Source organism: Artemia sp. Qi Xiang Cuo, chromosome 3 (genome assembly GCF_049724085.1).
Source record: "Artemia sp. Qi Xiang Cuo chromosome 3, ASM4972408v1, whole genome shotgun sequence".
NCBI lineage: Eukaryota > Metazoa > Arthropoda > Branchiopoda > Anostraca > Artemiidae > Artemia > Artemia sp. Qi Xiang Cuo.
The window spans coordinates 66,668,824-66,688,549 of record NC_142796.1 but is presented as its reverse complement, the minus strand read 5'-3'; the positions used below and the strand labels follow the sequence as shown (position 1 = coordinate 66,688,549).

At 34.2% G+C, this 19,726-nt stretch overlaps 1 protein-coding gene across 3 annotated transcripts in view; it reads left to right on the top strand.

Moving 5' to 3' along the window:
• The window catches only part of LOC148954433 (uncharacterized), a 252,464-nt gene that overhangs the window by 77,304 nt on the left and 155,434 nt on the right, over window positions 1-19,726 (top strand). For all 3 annotated transcript variants that reach the window (XM_089086509.1, XM_089086510.1, XM_089086511.1), the window contains one exon: window positions 13,921-14,000. In XM_089086509.1, the coding sequence (XP_088942635.1) occupies window positions 13,921-14,000 (80 nt within the window). Of the gene's footprint in view, window positions 1-13,920; window positions 14,001-19,726 lie in introns of those variants that run through there.

The following is a 19,726-nucleotide window of genomic DNA, read 5'->3' as shown; positions in this document are numbered from 1 at the left end:
TTAAAATAGAAGGAATCTACCTTATTTTCTTAAAACTGTTTTTGTTATGACAAGAGTAGCATGATCATCCTGATTGTACCCTTTTGAAACTTATTTTAAAAGCTATAAGTATTGACCTTCATAATTTTAAATGACAATACATAATTATAATACAAGTGAATAAATAATGAATATATATGTATAGTGTGAATAATACGTATATGAGTAATAAATATTAATGAGTAATATAAATGATAAGCAATAAGTATAAATCTGCATAATATAAATAATTATAAATAATACAAAATAGTTCAGGTGTTATGTCGTCGTATATCTGATAGGACTGATCCTGCTGTCCCCTGGGTGGAATTATATATATAAAAAAAAGTTTTTTCCACTGAAGGTAAGGAGTCACATTAAAACTTAAAATGAACAGAAATTATTACGTATATGAAGGGGTTTTCCCCTTCGTCAACACTTCGCTCTGTACGCTGACGTTCGAATTTTGTTCCAATTCCTTAAGAATGACCCCTGCGTCATAAAAGCCGTTTATATAGTTTGAATAGCTCTTTTGAAAGGACTAAAAAGAACTTTAGCGTAAAGACCGAGGTATTGAATAGGGGGAGAACCCCCTCATATACGTAATAATTTCTGTTGGTTTTAAGTTTTAATGCTGCTCCTTACTTTCAATGGAAAAGACTTGTTTTTTTTTTTACTTAATTTCTGATCGTCTTTTAAATAATGCTGTGAAATCCAGTACTCCCTTCATAGAGATGTCCCTTCCCCCATGAAAACCTCCTCCACGGAAAGATCCTCCCACCGTAACCCTCTCCTCTGACCCCCACCCCACCAGAAAAAAATCCCTCCTGAAAACGTCTGTATACTTCCCAATAACCAATATTATATGTAAACAATGGACCAAGCTCATGTATTGCAGACCTTCCCCCCTGGGACTTTGGGGGATTAAGTCATCCTCAAAGACATATTTATTACATTTTCGACTATTTTTAACAAAATGGATGTCTCTAAATTTTGATCGGGTGACTTTGGGGATAAAATGAGCGTGGGACGGGGCCTAGTTGCCCTCCAATTTTTTTTTTGTTTCTTAATAAGGCCTCTAGAACTTTTAATTTCCGTTCGAATAAGCCCTCTTGTGATATTCTAGGACCACTAGATCGATACGATCACCCCTGGGGAAAACAAAGAAAAAAAACAACAACAAATAAACACGCATCCGTGATCTTTCTTCTGGTAAAAAATACCACATTTTTGCAGATTGGAGCTTGAAACCTCTACCATAGGGTTTTCTGGTACGCTGAATCTGATGGTTTGATTTTCATTAAGATTATATCACTTTTAGGGGGTGCTTCTCCTTCTTTTCGAAACTAAGCCAATTTTTTTCAGGCTCGTAACTTTTGATGGGTAAAACCAAACTTGATGAAACTTACATATTTGAAATCAGCATAAAATACGATTCTTTTGATGTATTTACTGGTATCAAAATTCCGTTTTTTGGAGTTTCGGCTACTTTTGAGCCGGGTCGCTCCTTACTTAAAGTTTGTTATCACGAACGGTTTGATCCATGAGCTGATCATCAATGCCTCAGTATGGGGTTCGATAGGATAATCAAAGATTAGGAGGAGTTCATTTATGAATCCATTATTAGAGACTTGGTACGGTTTGTGGTTAGAGCCAGGGAGTAGAGCTAGGCACGATTCACTGTCATATGGTTTTCAAAACAACAGTCTGCAAGACTAAAAAATGATAGAACAAAACGAGGTAGTAGGAGCCATGGGTTAAAAGTACCTCCCTCCCCCTGCACACATGTTGCCTACAAATTGAGGCAACAGACCTTGCTAGCCCGAGTTTCGGTATTTAAGGCCTATCCCTAAATAATCTAATACACGGAACATATTTTCCTGGCCCATTATCAGACAACGCAGATATCTAAAATGTCAGATCCAATTACTAATATAAGCATCTTCTGTGATGAAAACGCCCTATTTCACTTTTATAATTATGATTATACGTTGTTACATAGCATTTTGAATATGTGGTGTATTTAGTGCCACTCCAAATCGAATCAAGTAACTTCAAGGTTGTGGGTTCTGGAAGCTAAAACTAAAATTAGCCTTTCATATATATATATATATATATATATATATATATATATATATATATATATATATATATATATATATATATATATATATATATATATATATATATATATATATACATTTATATAATTATTGTTCGTTTAATATTAGTAAATATAATTGTCTTTTGGATAGCAAATTGCCATGCATGGCATACTTTCACTACGCTTGACACGCGCCACATTGTGTACGTGATTTCTGAAAGTCGGTGCCGTTGTTTAAGGATGATGAACGATAGGTTGCAAAAATTGTGCTTTTTCGCAGTAGAGCTGGGAGCAAACAAAAGGTTGGACTTCCTTGAATGAGGTTGAGTGGAGGAGGACCTCTCTTCCTAAGGGGAGAGAAAAGTTACAAGAGAAGGTTTAGAGGGAACAGAGCTTTATGGAATGGGGCATATATATACATATATTGGATTCAACCATATAGACAGTAAAAACAAATACATCGTCATAACCCCCCCCCCCCCCGCAAGGCTCTTCAGTTTTTTTTAATCCAGTTTGTCTAAGTGCATTCTAAAATGTTCGAAGCACAAGCGCGTTAGTTTGTGAACAGTATCCTGGACATACAGTAGCTTGTGAACATTACCCGTGCGCAAGTGCATAAGTAAGAACCAGCAGGTTTTGGGCATGTTCTCCATCAGATCAACGATGCATTCAATCCCAAACCGGAAGTGTTTTTTTCTCCTCATTTCGTCACTATCATCCTTAAAGGTCGTATCTGAAATGATGGGTTTATTGGGAGGATAAGAAGAGCAATGTAGATGAAAGTGTCATTGAACCTAAATTTAGCGTTACCACTTATACGGATTTTTTCCTGGGTCAGTATATTTTGATGTCTGTCTACGAATTAAAGAACTACTGTTAACAACTCATTGCAGTACCAAGCCGCCTGAGGCCAACAGAGTTGCAGATCCTCCCCCATCCCAATTTATTGGAAGCTTCCCTCTTTACACCCTCCCAGGAAGTTCCAATTTCCCTCAAATTTTTCCTTATGACATCCTCACACCCAATTCGGGGACAACCTGCTTTTCGTCTGTCCCTAGACAGTTGCCGGACAAGGACAACCTTTGGCAATCTGCCATCCTTCATCTGCAGAATTTGCCCTAGCCATCTCAACGTTTCTCTCATTATAGCCCTAGAAAGTGGGATTGGACCCCATTTTTCGTACAAGTTACTCTTTGAGATGTGGTTAGTCAATTGAAAGTTACGGAACGCAGTTATGGAATACCTACGGAAAAACCAGAGCCCTATTGAAAACGTTATATCTACCCTTATCCTTCCCTTATAATATGTACCCGAAATTACCCTAGATTTCTGCAACAAGTGCGAATTTTTGGTTCAAAGCCAATGCGTCGTCAGACCAAAATTCGGTACAATCGGATCTGCGACTTTTTTCGTTTGTGGCATTAGGTATAGGTACTTTTTGTTATAAGGGTTTTTGGACAAAACCCGTGCAAAAGAGGAATTCTTTTAGAAACCTTACTGGCCAGCAAAAGAGAAAAAAGTTCCAAATCTGTGCGGAATTCCAGTCATGTACCTGTGAGCGGTTGCGACAGTAAAAGCTGCCAGGTGTTTTCGGTCATGCACGTGGACCATGAGGCCTTTGTGACACCTAATTACTTACGGAAAACTTAACTAAACCAAAACGCCATCTACAGGTTTTCTACGAATAACTTCCGACGTTATAAGAACAAGCGGTAATATATATATTATACCGCCAACACTCAAGAAGTGAAGTTAGGTTAATCCTCATGAAAAAAAAAATTGGGCTATATATTTGCACATTAGGGGGAGGGAGTGACATAACCCCCCCCCACCCCCCGCTTAGTGTGCAAATATATAGCCCAAATTATATAATTCTAATGTATTCTGTCACTCGCCAGTTGTTTTCGACTGAGCGTAAGCTAATTGCTTCTTAATGCAGACAGATAAAACCGGTTTTTTCTCGAGTCTTACACAGCGTAAACTTAAGTGTTGGCTGTATAATACGCAAGTACCGAACAAGCTAGTAGAAGCACTGCATACATTGTCCTGCTGATCCTCCCTTTAATTTCAGCTGCACCAAATAACCAATGGTAGCCTATTTGGAAACTATTTCAGAAGTGTGAAATGTCAGGTACGACCTTTACTTTTTTTCCGGACAATTTGTTTTATGACATGGTCAAGATGTCTTTTAATAAATTCAGTTTGTAAGTGCCAATAGACAAAAATATAATTTTGTTCTGGTCACCTTAAGGCCAGATCATTTATAGAAGGAACGGAGCACATTGAATCATAATAAACAATAACTTCCCTGTCATGTAGGTGTATGGTAGCTATAATTAACCCAGTTTGATTGAAGCTCAGCATCTGCGTTTTAACGGTTTTCGAATGACGAAGTCAAGTCTGCGAATGACTGAGAATATAGATTTACAGTGTTGAAATTTATATATATATATATATATATATATATATATATATATATATATATATATATATATATATATATATATATAATAAATAAATAAAGAAGAAAATGGATGCATAACCTCTTCGGTGTCGTTCAATATTCTACTATCACTTCCAAGTGGTCTAATTTTCCACTTTTTATATTGATATTTTCGCTTGGTCTTGTAGCTTTTGAATCATTTTAAGTGACACAGATTTTTGTGAATGAGACGAATTTTCAAGTTTGAATACCGAGCTTAATTTTTTATCTATTTGTTTTTTTTTGTGTTTTAAAAGATTAGGACACTTAACCGAACTATCTTCTCAAAGTCTTTGAGCCTTGCCCGTCGATATGGGTGAAAATGGGGTGGATGGGTGCAATGAGGTGGGAATAGGAACTTGAAAACACTTTCCTGTTAGCTAATTTGAACTTCAGATCTTTCCCTAAAAGCCCTATGCCCTTATCTGGCCTACCCTGACGATGCCGCAAAAGACAGTCTTGGAAAACAACTGGTTCTATGGCCAGTTGGAGGAAATAGAAGAACAATGAAACAAAATATTTCACCTGAATACAACAAGGCTTCTTCCTCAGCGTTGAGAAAGACAATAATAACTTTAAAAAGGCGGAAACCTAAAATAAAAAAAAAGATTAAATTCAAATTAGTATGTACGAGTTTTCTGTATTCGCGGTATGCCTCAGATCTGGAGGAGGAGGAATGGTGGTTGGAACACCTCCTTGGTGTTCCAACCTCGGCCAACCTCCTTGGGCTGAATTCTGGCCTTATATCGATTAGATTACAGCTATTTTTCTAGCTAGCAAGAAGGCCGTATAGCGCTTTTTCCAATAAGAAACCCAGTACCCAAGGCCATTTTGATCTTTGTTGATTTTTTTTTGTTTAAAATAAAATAAATATAAGGTTAAACTTGTTTTTTTTTCAACTGATTTCGCGGGCTCAGCTAAAGGAACTTTTAAAGCTTTTGCGTGACTAAAAATGTTCATGTTCACAATAAATATTAGAAATGCCTAAAATCGATAAAGAAAAAGGTTTCCAAAATAATAAATCGTTGCAATACCGTTAGATGGTATTACTTTTATGGTTATTATCAAAAACGCTTTTATAAAAAAAGAAAAGCGCTCATGTTTGTATCAGAGATACAAACGTAGCCTACCTAAAGTAGCTTTGACAAAAATCTCTGTGTAAAAAAAAAGAAAACAAAAAACAAAAAGGTGCTATTACAAAAACTTGTAAAAAAAAAGAGAAAACTAAGATACCGTTAGGTCTTGTAAGTCTTTCAGTTACTATAAAAAAAATGTGTCATGGCTAGTTGCTATTAAGGACATTTTTACAAATAAAAAAAAAATCATTTTTGTATAAAAATCATAAATACCCAAAGTATTTTTGACAAAAAATTCTTTGTAAAATAATAATAAAAAATCATTAAAATACCGTTAGATCATACAGTTCTTTTAGTTAATATCAACGAAAATAGGTCGTTGCTTCTGTTCAAGTATCTCTCTCTGCATGACTATGAGATTTGATTTTTCAATGGAAAACGGATTTTTTATTTTAGCCCGTATTACAAGATAACCACATGCTCCGTCTTTTTAAGCCTAATCTTTGCTATTTGGCGTCAAGTCGACTTTCCTTACATTCAAATTGTGTATTATCTTGAAACGTTGCATTGCCTGTTGCTGACTTCAATTTTTCCCAAACAGGAAGCATACATATTGTATTTGTTATTCCACTTTTCCACGAAAAGAGATCCACTATTCCCTTCCTTCAAGAGTTGAACTATTGTATGCCTTATTTTTTCAAGATTGAGGTGTTTTTAACGCAAAGACCAGATATTTTTATTTACTATTTTTTGCCCTTACATACAAGGGGTAGGCGTATCTGATCCGGGTTGCAGCGGTAGCTAGCTACCTAGTAAGAGATGATCACGTCCAATGTTAAGAAATATAAAAACCCATAACTCCTAAAAAAAAGAGTCAGATCAAAACAAAAAGTACACCATTAGAACCGCCTTGTCCGAAACCCCTGTATAGGAAACTTTCTGTCCCTTGGTCTTTTTTGAGGTCGGCAGCTTTTGAAACTAATAAAGTTGTTTTGCACCAAATTATAATTGACCCAAGATTTTTAGTGCAACACTTAGTTAGGTTAAATCGTCGCCTGCGCGCATCGAATATGTTTTGACATAGCTTAATCAAGGTTCCCAGATTAGGCACTTTTTCCTAGGATTTTGCTAAAGAGTTATCACTAGCAATAATATTTTGCATACATTTTTTGCATATATTGTGCAATTGTGTACTTTTACTTGCCTTAGTTGCGAATTTCTAGTTTTATATCTTAATGTTTATTATAGACTTATTATATTCAAGATTCTTTTGTCAATAATTTTTTTATGTTAACCAATAGAAAAAAAATAATGGTTAATTTTCCGGAAAAGCCGACGTTTTTAGAAACGTCGGGTGTGTTTGTGACGATTGTGAGAGGTACTGTATTAGATGATTGTGCGTAAATCTGATTTTTTTTTTTTTTCGAAAATCACCCTTTGTCTTTGAACTGTGATGTAAATCTAAGTTTAATTAAACTAAAATCAAATTTAGTTGAAGCTTTTTTCGAATGTCTGCTTATTCTCGTTGATAATCAGCGTTGCCACTGCTGTACAATTGTACAGTTGTTGGTATAATTTAGAGGTCCTGGTACAATGCGGTACATTTGAAATTTTTTTTTCGCACGATAAAAATTTTCGGGGACATTTTGGTTTTAAGTGCTCATTTGTAACACGAATTATGGTTTATTTAAGATTCCCTTCTGATTACCGTAAATTTTTAATATGCTGTCCAGATGGTACAATTAATGTGTTGCGGTACAATTTTTGTCGGAAACCTGGTACAGCTTATTTCAAAGGGTTGGCGACGCTGTTGGTAGAACTTCACTGTCAGTGACGCTAGTAACCTTAATTCCTTTTATGCCCATGTTAAAGTGTCCAGTTAAAGTTAAAGTTAATTTGCAAACAATGATGTAACCGTGGAAACAGCTTAACCGTGAAAACAACATCTAAAACAAGGGGAATCCCCAATTTTGTACATTCTCTGATTAAGATTAAGAACCGGTGGTCAGATTTGTATACTCAGGAGATGGGTCTTAGGGTCCACGTCTCGCTAAATATTGATATTCTCATAATTATTTTCTATAATTTTGTTTATTATAACATTCGCCTGTTTTTATTGTTTTTTTATTAAATAGTGGCCTTCTCCTTGAATTATACTCCTGTGATCCGAAAGGGAATATTCCAGTTTTTTTTCTTGATCGTTAAATTCTACGGAATGCATTAACTCCCATGGCCTCTTTTGGCTACGTTCTGATACCCATGCTAAGATGAATCAGCCTCAGAGAAACAGAGTTTATTGTGAAAAATTTCTTCACTCAAAAAGTTTCATTCTTTCTATTGGCTTAAAGACATAAATTTTTTAAAAGGCGTATGTATTTGTCTATCGCTAAATGTTATTCCCTTTTCTGTATATGTTTGTTACTCAGCATTAGTCAACCTATTTTTAAAAGGCGGGGCTATATTTCTCTCTATAAAAAAAAGAATTCTGTTGGCTTACGAAAACACGTCATAAAAATAAACCAGTTGAATTAAAGTACACTTTAACACGGAAATACACGACAATAATATATTTTTTTCTCTTTTATTTAACTAAATCAATTATCGCCTAAGAAAGAAAAGGAAAAGTTGCGGGGTGTGCCCCTTAGATCTTTTTTGGCCTCTCCTCCCAGATTTTGAAAAACATCATTTTGGAGAGTTATTTTAATTGAAAAACGTCTCTTTTTGAATTTTCATATAGACTACAAATTTGCCCCCTCCAGGTTTTGAAATCTTTACCCTCCCTTTTAAAGCATTTAAATTAACGCATGCTTTCTAACACCTGAAATATAGGATACTGCTCTCTTTTTCTCCTTGATTTCTGAATCAGTTATCACGTAAAAAGAAAAGCTGCGGGGGGATGTGCCCCCTACATTTTTGGACCCCCAAGATTATAATAAATACCTCTTGGGGGGGGGGGAATTTTCATTGAAAAATGGCTTTTTATGGTATTTTCCTAGAAAACACAGCAACTTTTTAATAGAACATGCTTTTCCTTTCAATAAAGAAAAGAAAACATGTCAATGAACTTTTGGATTTTATTAGTATAATCATAAATGTAGCTAAGAATTGATAATATAAAGCTAACAGTAGTTATAAGAGGAAAAAAAATTGTTAGTTAAGAAAAACTAGCAGGTGAAAGAACCCTGTTATTCCACTTTCACTGTTTCAGTGTTCCGTCATTTGTTTTTTCATTGGCAAGAGAAAGCAATAGTTAAGAACATAAAAACAGGATCCTATTTTCTACACGAATAGAGATAGATTTTTATTCTTTATTTAATAGCCGATTAAGCGGAAAGAAAATGATAAAATATTAGCACGAACACGTCTCTAACCGCTGCTTAATTCACTTGAAATATCAACCTAAGTGGTCATTAGGCTTAGCCAGCAGGTTACCAAGGGGGAAGGCAAGGACAGAATTTTGGATGAGGGGCCCCACCACCAGATGTAAATATCAAAGTACCACGTGTTCCGAACAGCTCTGCCACATGTGGCACAGTCTCCGCAACGATTGGTGAACTTTCGCCACGCTTTGGTATGTACCACTTTGTGTATGTGATTTCTGAAATTTGGCAACCCCTGGATTTAAGGGAGGGAGGCTAAGAATAGAAGATTTTTTTTATGCGTCATTATGTGAGAGTCGCCATCTTTTTGTGTTTTGCAAATTTCGGTTTCTGGGCGGCTATCCATTTCCCTGTATTCTCCTGTATTCAAATACCCCTGGAAAGGTTTGTCATAGCTCTTTTTACCTATCAATTATTACTTGGAATTAGGTATTCTTTTATGTTTTTATTTAAAGTTTTGCAAATTTTGAGCTCTTAGGACAACTTCACCTTCCCCTGGACTCTTTCACTATGTTCCTGGTGAGATTTTCATAGTGCTTTTGACTTATCAACTTTGATTTGATTTTATATTTTATGTTTTGGTATAAATTACATTTTATGTTTTGTAAGTTTTGAATTTTCAGGGCAGCTACTGCGCTCCACTCCTATGCTCCTTGGCTGTGGCCCGAGAAAAGTTTTTTGTATTGCTTTTGACTTTGCAATTGAATTGATATTTGGATCTACCATCTTTAAGTCACTCGGACACATAACGATTTTGTTCAAATTTGCACTTTTTCATAGCATATTTTATGCAATTATACATTATATGTATATGTATATTTTATGCAAATGTACATTTTTTTTGGCAAGGAAATTTTATAGATGCCATTAAATACCCTAATTATACGTATTTAAAAACACTCATAATAGATTAATTAGACTTGGAATGCTACGTTTGCTCATTTTCAAATGCTGGGGAGGATTGTGTAGTACGTCTCATAGTTAAGTGTCAGGCATTACATAGTTTGATACCGTTAGAAAATATTATAAATTTAAAATGACAATATTTATTTATACTACTCAAAGAGCACCATTGGGAAAATTCCTAGGGGAGGGGGAAGTTCAACCGGAAAATCCCTAATTTTTCGCGGAATTTCCTGAACTGTTTTTTTATAAATTAGCATTTGCGTTTTCGCCCCCAAACAATTATTAACGGTAAATAATGCTAGAGAAAGAGGCTTTTAACTTCACATACCCTTTGGAAATGATTATTGCATTTACAAGTTAAAACTCAATTGCTGGTATGAGTGACAGGCTTTGTTTGTTTTTATTCATCTTTTAGCTCTTATTTATTTATTTCCCTCAAAATTAAGGAGTGTAAAAGATAAGGGTACTTCTTCGTTATGCCCACTCTTTTTATATCTCATACTCAAGACGCTTTGAACAAACCCGTTTTACGGGATGATTCAACACACTGCTGTAGATGTATAGCGTAGTTTTAATTGCGTATACGATATCTAAAGTGTTTTTTTTTTTGGGGGGGGGGAGGGGGAAAGGTACCTAGGTTAGGTCAGGTTACGTATTTAATATATGTTATGTTTTGCCCCCCCCCACCCCTCTAATGTGCAAATATATTAGCCCAAATTTGTTTCTAAACTATTATATATTCATCGTATTTTATTTTATTTCATTAGCATTAACCAAAATAGCAGTATATAAAAGAGTGGGTATAACGCAGAAGTACCAAGATAAGTAAGAAAAATTTGCAAAAAAAAAACACTCCAATAAAACAAAGGAAGCAACTATTTACGGAAATAAACCAATAGGACCAGAAAAATAACTCAATAGAACGCATCAAAAAGTACTGCTACTGATAAGTCACCGCATCACCTAGCCGCCTGAGGCCAACAGGGCCGCGCACACTCCTTCATCCCAATCTATTCAAAGCTTCCCTCTTTACAACCTCCCCAGAAGTTCCAGTTTCCTTTAAACCCTTTTTACGACCTTTTCCCACCCCATTCTGGGACGACCTGCTTTTTGCTAAAAATAGAGAAATTTGAGACGATCCAACCGTCTATTACAATTTGGAAGAAAAAAGGAAATGGTTTTAGATAGAGAGAATATTTTAGAATTTAGGGCAAAACTATTTATTCGAATCTTTACTATTTTCTACTGCTCGTCAATTCAACACGGTTATTAACATAACTGAAAAACATATTGACAATTTTAATTTTGATGTATATAATATAATATATATATAATGATGATATAATATAATTTTATTTTGTTAACAAACCTCACGATTTGAATTAATAATATAATTGAAGCATATTAGAAAGATAATTAAAATTCTTAAGTAGACTAGCTTTAGAACAACTCAGTAAAATAATATCATCAAAATGGAATAAAAAACATATCCCAACCTCCTAGAGGTGAAGGTTGTAGATAAAGAACAAAGAAATCTAGCCAGATATGCATTAAAAATGTAAGGAAGGAAACTGCACCCTGTCCCACTCCATAATTAACAAAAATGGGATTGAAAAAGAATTGGAACTAGGTGCCGCAGTTTTTATTTTAAGCCCCGAATACCAGCATCTAAGAACTCTAACCACAACAAGGGGAATCGCACCACTATAAGATTCTATATATTTTTTTGGCAAACCGGAACTGTAAATTTTCTACCAATCCTGATGTAGATAGTAATAATTTTTCGCAGAACCTGTTGCAACATGGCCCAAAAGTTTTTTTGAAAGTCGACGTTAACGTTTTTGGGCCACGGCAATAAATTATTGTTCGCATTAGGCCTACTTAATGATAAACAATGCAAGGAAAAGAGGATTTTAAATTCCCATATCCCTTGACAATGATTATTGTCAATTACGGGTATATTGCCAATTGTCAATTATTACTCAGTTACTAATATAAAGGATAGTCCTGATGAATCCCCTGGAGCAAAAATTCGGCACTTTTAAGTTTTGACTACTATTAATAATAGCTTTGTCATCACTGACTAGGTATTTTATGTCATAAGAAAATATTAGTTTAGATTTTATGCTTTCTTTTGCCCATTTTTGATTAGTCTTCGTCTGTCACGCTATTGTCAGATGGATAATTATCCAGTCAAACAGATCACATCTCTCCAATAATTATGATTATTAAAGCTGTGTAATTTGTTTGACTGGAAGTATTTTTATTGCCTTCTGAATAACGGTGTTGAGAGTGCTGTGACTTTCCTATTCTATATAGTTTGCTCTAGTTCAGTTATTCTGATTTACAACATACTGTTACTGATTGGTTTTCAACGATTGTAATTTGAAGCTACTAGTCTATGGGTAATTTGAAGCTACTAGTCTTCAGATTTGTGCTTGGGGGCTGGGGGGCACGATAGGTCTTCCCTCAGAAATAGGATTTGTCCTACAATTTTTTACATGCACAACTTTACAACCTTACAATTTTCTACAACTCAATATTGTTTTGCATTTTTTTTATATTCCACAAAGTTTTCAAGTTTATTCTCTTTTTTTCCCTCCAAAGTAGGCCCCTCAAAGATATAGGCTTCCTGAGTACCGGCCTATCTGGAATGTCACATAACACGTAGTGTAAACAATATTATTTTTCCCATGGCAATAATATTTATTTATTAAAGCTTATGTTCCCTTTGCAAGGTTTTGGTGCGTTATTTACTGCAGTCTTAAGCAAGCGGGGGGGGGGGATCTTTTGTGCAAGTTACAACTGTAGGGGTTGTCATAAAATCGTATTTTTCACAGGGAACGTAAACCTTAAATAATCTTTACATCTTAAATAATCTTAAGTAATTTACCCTGCTTTACCCGGGAAACCTCCCTGAGACTGGTTGAAATGGTCTCCTCTTTAGAAAAAGCAGATATAGTGGAATAAAAGTGTACTTGTTTACGATATTGACATTCTTCCTACCACTCAAGCTTCTTATCTGTCTGCCACTATGCTCTTATTCGTCTTGATCTTGGAGCAGGAGCAGGTTTTCTCCACCTCACCTGGCATCTAAAATTCAGATGTTACGTGGGAATCTTTAATCATAAGCTCCTTAGACTCACAGCATCTCACCTTACGGAGTCACACCACTGACCACCGTCCCAAGCCAAAGAATTTTCTACATCAAGATTCGAACGCTTCTCTCGAAAGACATTGATTTTCTATGGGTATTCTATAGCTTTTCTGCTAGTGGGTATTGCTCTCTTTAATGCGTTCTGCAAACAGGGTAATAAACAGATCTATTTGGGAATGAAACTCAAACTAAAATTAAATTAAACTTAAAATTAAATAAACATCCTCTTGAAGCTTAAACGACGGGCACACAAACATACACACATGGCGTTCACCTTAGCTACATCTTATCAACGAATCGTTGAAGGATAGCAACTGGAATGATGTTTATTGATAATAACATGAGCTCCATCAAAGGGCATGGTTTTTCAAAGACGTATAAAGATATAGGCTCTCCTCGAATAGATTTTTATGATGAATTGAAAATTTCACGGAATTGCCCTTTTATTACTTTTCTTAAATACCTTTATTTGGATAGTGCATACAAGCAACAGTATAAAAATTGTCCATTTAATCATTATACTTTTTTAAACAAATATTTTCAATAAAAGTAGAGCCAAACATGCTTCTTCATCCAATTTTGCGACATAAACCCGTGGTACAAAACACCCGTCACCGCGAGACACGCTGGTTTTACTTTAATTTTTTTTTTTTTTTTTTTGGCAGGATTTAGTGGTATTTTCTACATTTGAAATTATTTTTGTATTATGTTTTGTAAACATAATATATCTTACCCTTTCTTTTTCTTTGCCGTTTTTACCATTTTACCAATTTTTCTATTTTACCTTTTCTTTCCAGCTTCGAAGTCATCGCCATCTACTCCATCAAAAAGACCATCACCAGAAAAGACCTCAACCACGCCAGGCTCCACAAAAAAAGTAAGCCTTTGTTTTAATCGTATTTTAAATTTCACTTGCCGCTTTACTCATGTATGTTTTGCATATTGTGAATATTTTATAGGAGATTGGGAGGTACCACTTGGTTATAGAAACCTAAATTTATTTACTAAATGGTAAGCTAAATCCACATTGTTTAGCAACTCGTTTTGATTATTACCAATTCTTTTTTGTTTAAATCTGCAAACTAAAAACTGTTCTCACGAATAGTTTGTAACCTTATTTTCGCTCTGCTATAAAATTGTGTGAGAATTACATACGCCCTATTCGTTAGATGCATCCCTTTCTTTAGATGCCTGTGTATCTTAGATGCTCTTTGGTGCATCTTGATATGTTGAAGCGGCTACAGACGTACAGATCAGCGTTGTCAACGCTTTGAGGTAAATTGTAACGTCTTTTATAGCAAATTATACCCAAAAGATCCTTTTAGCATAATTATTGAATCCTGGGAAGGGTCTCCACTTCCAGCTGATTTATAGTTGGTCGATAAATAAATTGAGATCAGCAGCAAAATTATGATCAGAAGTGCCGTGATTTTACCGATTTCTACTGAAATAATGACGGCATGTCACGTTGTACGAAGAATGGTTAACAATGAAGTGGTTAACAGTGAATTCACAAATGAGCCCCGTGTACGATAGTCTGACGAAATTATTCGGTTCGGAATTGTAGTTGTGACAAATAACACACTCGCCCAGACGGGAGGTTTGTTCATACCCTTCACGAGGTTAGTTCAAAAAGTCTCCATGTGCAGTAAAATGAAAACATTGCCCCCTAAAAATGCCCTTTTCGTGTTTTAAAACTCCCTTTACACATTAGCACAAATGGGAGAGGGTGCCCCCTGTATTTTTTGTCCTCCCTAGATTTTTCACCTCCTAGGTTTATTTACCCATCCTACAGTTTTTTCCTTCCTCCTCCCTAGATTTTGAAAACTGCTTTTTTTTGGGGGGGGGGGGTATTTTATTTGATAAATTTATATTTTGTTATTTTTATTTAAAAAAACGACAAATTGCCCCCTAGATATCAAAAAATAGATTCTGCCCTCCCTAAATTCTTGTGAATTTGAGCCACTGCTTTTACGAAAAACACTCACCCCCCTGGCTAAACGTTCAGGTATTTAATTTATTAAGTTGAAGTATAGTAGATTTTCTGCGTTTGACCAAAAAATGGAATAAGTAAAACTTTCCTTAATTTAGATAGTCTTTAATTTTTCCTGAATTTTTAAGAAAGTGATACAGTAAAAAGAAATAGAAATTTAGACATAAATGATAGTTAATTCCATCTTTTATTAGAAGTAATTAATTGTAGCTGTATTATATGGTCACTAAAATTGTGATCCCATTTTAATAGTGAGCTACTTTGAGCAACTCGACCTTTACAACAATCTAAACTTAGACAATGAGTAAAGAACCAAATACACAAATCCATGACCGTATCCAGGTGGGGAAGAGGGGTTAATGGGTTTGAACCCGATCCCCCCGAAATTTTGTCTGACTCGTAAAAAAGTAATAAAATGCATATAAACAAATTTTTAATGTGTTTTCTAATTTTTTTTAAACTCCCAAAGATATCCTCCCCCCCCCCCCGAACAAAACTGGATTTGGCATAGCACTGACTGACTTTCGAACGGGCTATTGTTATAGAATATTTGAGCAACCTTCATTTGTCAAAATAGTGAAAAGAAAGAAAATTGAGAAAATTATTTTAACATAATATTTAATATTTTCATTATTTTATTATTTTAATCGTTTAATATAACGCTTAGGGAAATTTCGACCTAGGTAATGCATACATAATGCATATCTAGTTGATGCGAGAATTTTCAATTATTTCAGCCAATTTTTTCCCTTTCTCGAAAAGTTTATCCTTTTAAATTGCGTAACATAAAAAAATGTGCGGTGTGTCAGATAAAAATCATTTTTGCTTAAAAAAAAATTAAATGTTTTATACATATTTAAATAATTTCTTCGATGAACGTCTTCACGTTTTTGGTATATTTTCTCCAGATGTAAGAAGTACTTCGTGTTTATGATTGATCCGCTAGTTTTGTTCATCGTGGATTTAGTGTTTCCTGTGTAATCATACTTGAAAGAAAGATGATCAGAATAGCTCTAAAAGCATTGAGGAAATTTTTGTAATAATTCAAAGATTATTTTAATGGGCACTTGAGTTTCATAATTTGGATGGTCACAAGTCAAACTTGAATTTCAAAAGATTTTTTTAAGGCAAAAATTTCCTATTTTATTCCTCTTCTTCCCTAACTTAGTGTAAAAAAGGTTTTAAACCTTTAGTGTAAAGAAGGTTTTAAACCTTCCCTATTTTAACAAGAATAATAAACAGAGAGATGTTAATCTTGTAGCTGATTTATTTTGGATCATAATTGAACAGATTCACCGAGCTCCTTTTATTATGTTTCTTAGTCAATCTTGTTTTCCATTTACCAGTTTCCTTTTTATATATGCAACATAAGTGTGCAGCGGATTCATCAAAGAGGTAGGGATCGGAGTATTTTTTTTTGGGGGGGGGGGGTAAATAGAAACATAGTGTATTTTTATATCCACCAATTGAAGTTTCTCCTTGAGGAGCAAATTTCGGGGAGATGCTTCCTCCCTCTCGGTGCAGCTATACTGGTACTATTACTGACAATTTATTGCAGTACTAATTTTTCCATTTTACCCTGTCTTTTCAGCTATTACTGACAACTTATGGGAGTACCAATATTTTTTTAACCTTTGTGAACTTCATTTGAAAGCTGTTATTGCCATAACCATTAGTTTTTCGCATTTTCTTATCTTATTTCCAAGACTATCTGTCTATCCTACCCCAAAAAACCTCGAATGCAAAAAAAGCTGATAATTAAACATAACATACAAGCAATAGCCTGTGTTGCAAATTTATTTTGTGCTTTACGAAAGTTGAGTAACCATTTATTAAATTTGAAAGTTATCATTATAACCAAATATATATATGTATATATATATATATATATATATATATATATATATATATATATATATATATATATATATATATATATATACATATATATATTTGGTTATAATGATAACTTTAAAATTTAATAAATGGTTACTCAACTTTCGTAAAGCACAAAATAAATTTGCAACACAGGCTATTATATATATATATATATATATATATATATATATATATATATATATATATATATATATATATATATATATATATATATATATATATATATATATATATATATATATATATATATATATATATATATATATATATATATATATATATATATATATATATATATATAATATATATATATATATATATATATATATATGTATGTATATATAAACAGTTTTTAGCATATCTTATTGTTTTATAATTTCACACACACAAAAAACAGCAAAAAACAAGCCATTCTGGTGAAAGTAAAGAGCGAAGTTGAAACTCAAAACGAATAAAACTTATTGCTTAACTGCATATGGAACACTTATCTGTAAAACTAGTGCAAACAAACCGATTGGTGGTATTTCCTATATTTTAAATAAAAAAAACTGCTTTACTGAAAACGCAAAAAGTGTAAGATTTTTTGTACAACAGGAACACAAAGCAATTCGGGATGTTTTTTGTGGTATAAAAATGCAGTATTTTAAGGTGTTTGTAAGTGATTTGAACTCGGCTGATTTATTATGACTCCTGCAAATTGAAAAAAAAAAAAAACATTATGACGATAACATTTACACAGCCTGTAAAACACAGCTTATTTGAAATATACTCACTCAAACGAGTAACTGAAGATGGCTCTTTTGGAATACATCTAGTATATCTTCCTCATCATCCTGCCCGCGTTTCAGAACCATAATTGACGACTCATTGCTGTGGTTTATATTCTTCTAATCTAATTTATAAAACTTACTTACCAGAGGGGGCACCAACTTTTAGAAATGACGCACGTCAGTTGGCAAATGCCAAGCGTAGTAGAAATGTACCAAGCGTGGCGGAAACTGTGCCAAGTGCACCGGAGCTCTACGGCACACCTGGTGTTCTGAGATGGACACAAGTTAATAGAAAGGGGGCGCCCCCTTGACCTTAACATTATTCTAAACTTTCTCGTGTTTCCTAGTTTTCTAATTTATTAGCTTCATGAAGGACGATTATAAATTTTGCAAGATCCAAATTTTGTTAATAATATGTAAATGGATAATAGAATAGGCCGTTCAGGGAATAGGGAAACGATCAAAAACCGATCGGTACCATGGAAAAACGATCTATTTTTCTCATAGCACCGATCAATTTGGGACTAGGAATTTTTCAAGTTTCCCTTTGGTACCGGTTTGAAGGAATCCTATTCAAGGAAATTCAGTATGCACAAACTTAAAAATGAAGATTTTAAGGGGGGTTTAGTCCCCCCTCCCCTACTTCCCAAACGAAATTTATGATACCCATCCCTCTTAAAAAATTTTCAAATGCACATAAGAATTAATTGCCCTTGCAATGTCGGTGCTAACATTTTTAAAGTAGTCACAAAATAATACTGGATAATTATTCAGAGCCATCTAGAAGAAAAAATTCCAGATGTCAAACTTATTCATTGGATTTTTAGTGTTAAGTATCATTGGTTGTTCCACTCTACAGTTTAAACGATCAGGCAAACATCAGGAAATTTTGGGTGATTTATATATTTGAATTCCAGAACTTTTCGGGTGACAAAATAAATCATTGCAAAGTCCCTTTCTTTAATATGTATTTGGATATTTTGCCTGTCATTTGTTTCGATTTAATATTAAGAATTTTTTTCTTATCAAAAACTGGCAAAATAATAGAAAATTCTGCTCCGATTCTTTTCTCGAAAATATATTGAATACATGGCATGCATATTGTGCTTAAAGTAAAATCAACTTGTATCCTGACATCCATAGTTAGGACTAGGGGGTGGTAGCCCCCCTCTAAAATGGCAGTATTTTTCCTTACTTAAGTTTTACTTTCTCTATACTATAAGTTTTCAGAGCTTTTATAGTTGGTGCTCACTGGCTTACTTTGTTCCCCTCATGCTTGGAGGTATGTGGCATAATTTTATTAATAATTAATTAAACATAGAATAAATACACGGTACTAGTCCGGGTAGGTCAAACAGACATGCTCTGTTGAGTGCTTCATTCGAAAATTTACCTAAAAATCAAGAAGGAAATGCTTAGAATTTAGAAAAGCAATGAGACAAAAGCAAAGCCTAGTTTTTTCGAAGATTTTACTAAATGCTGATAACATAAAAATTAGCCGATAGTGAAAAATTAGCCTAAAACTGATCCATGGGGGACGTCATAATTCTCTTCTGAGAAAGTTCCCGTTCACTTTTTAAGAGTCAAAAGAGATTGGAGGGCAACTAGCCCCCTCTCCACGCCCTATTTTCCTCAAACCCATCCGATAAGAACTTTGAGAGAGACATTGGAAAAGTGAATCAACACGAAATTAATCTTCCGTTCAAATAAGACTTAAACTAAGAAAATTCATTTCCCTTTTTCCAAAATGAGACATCTTCGACCAAAGTATTTCATGGGTTAAGGAATCAAATGCCTTACGAATAACCAGGAATATAACAGCAGGAATTAATCCCGAATCTAATGTAGAATGTAAAAAATGCAGAAGTTTCATACGCGCGTGTTCAGTTGAGTGTTTCATTTTTAAACCAGACTGAAAATCCTGAAGGAGATGCTTAGAAT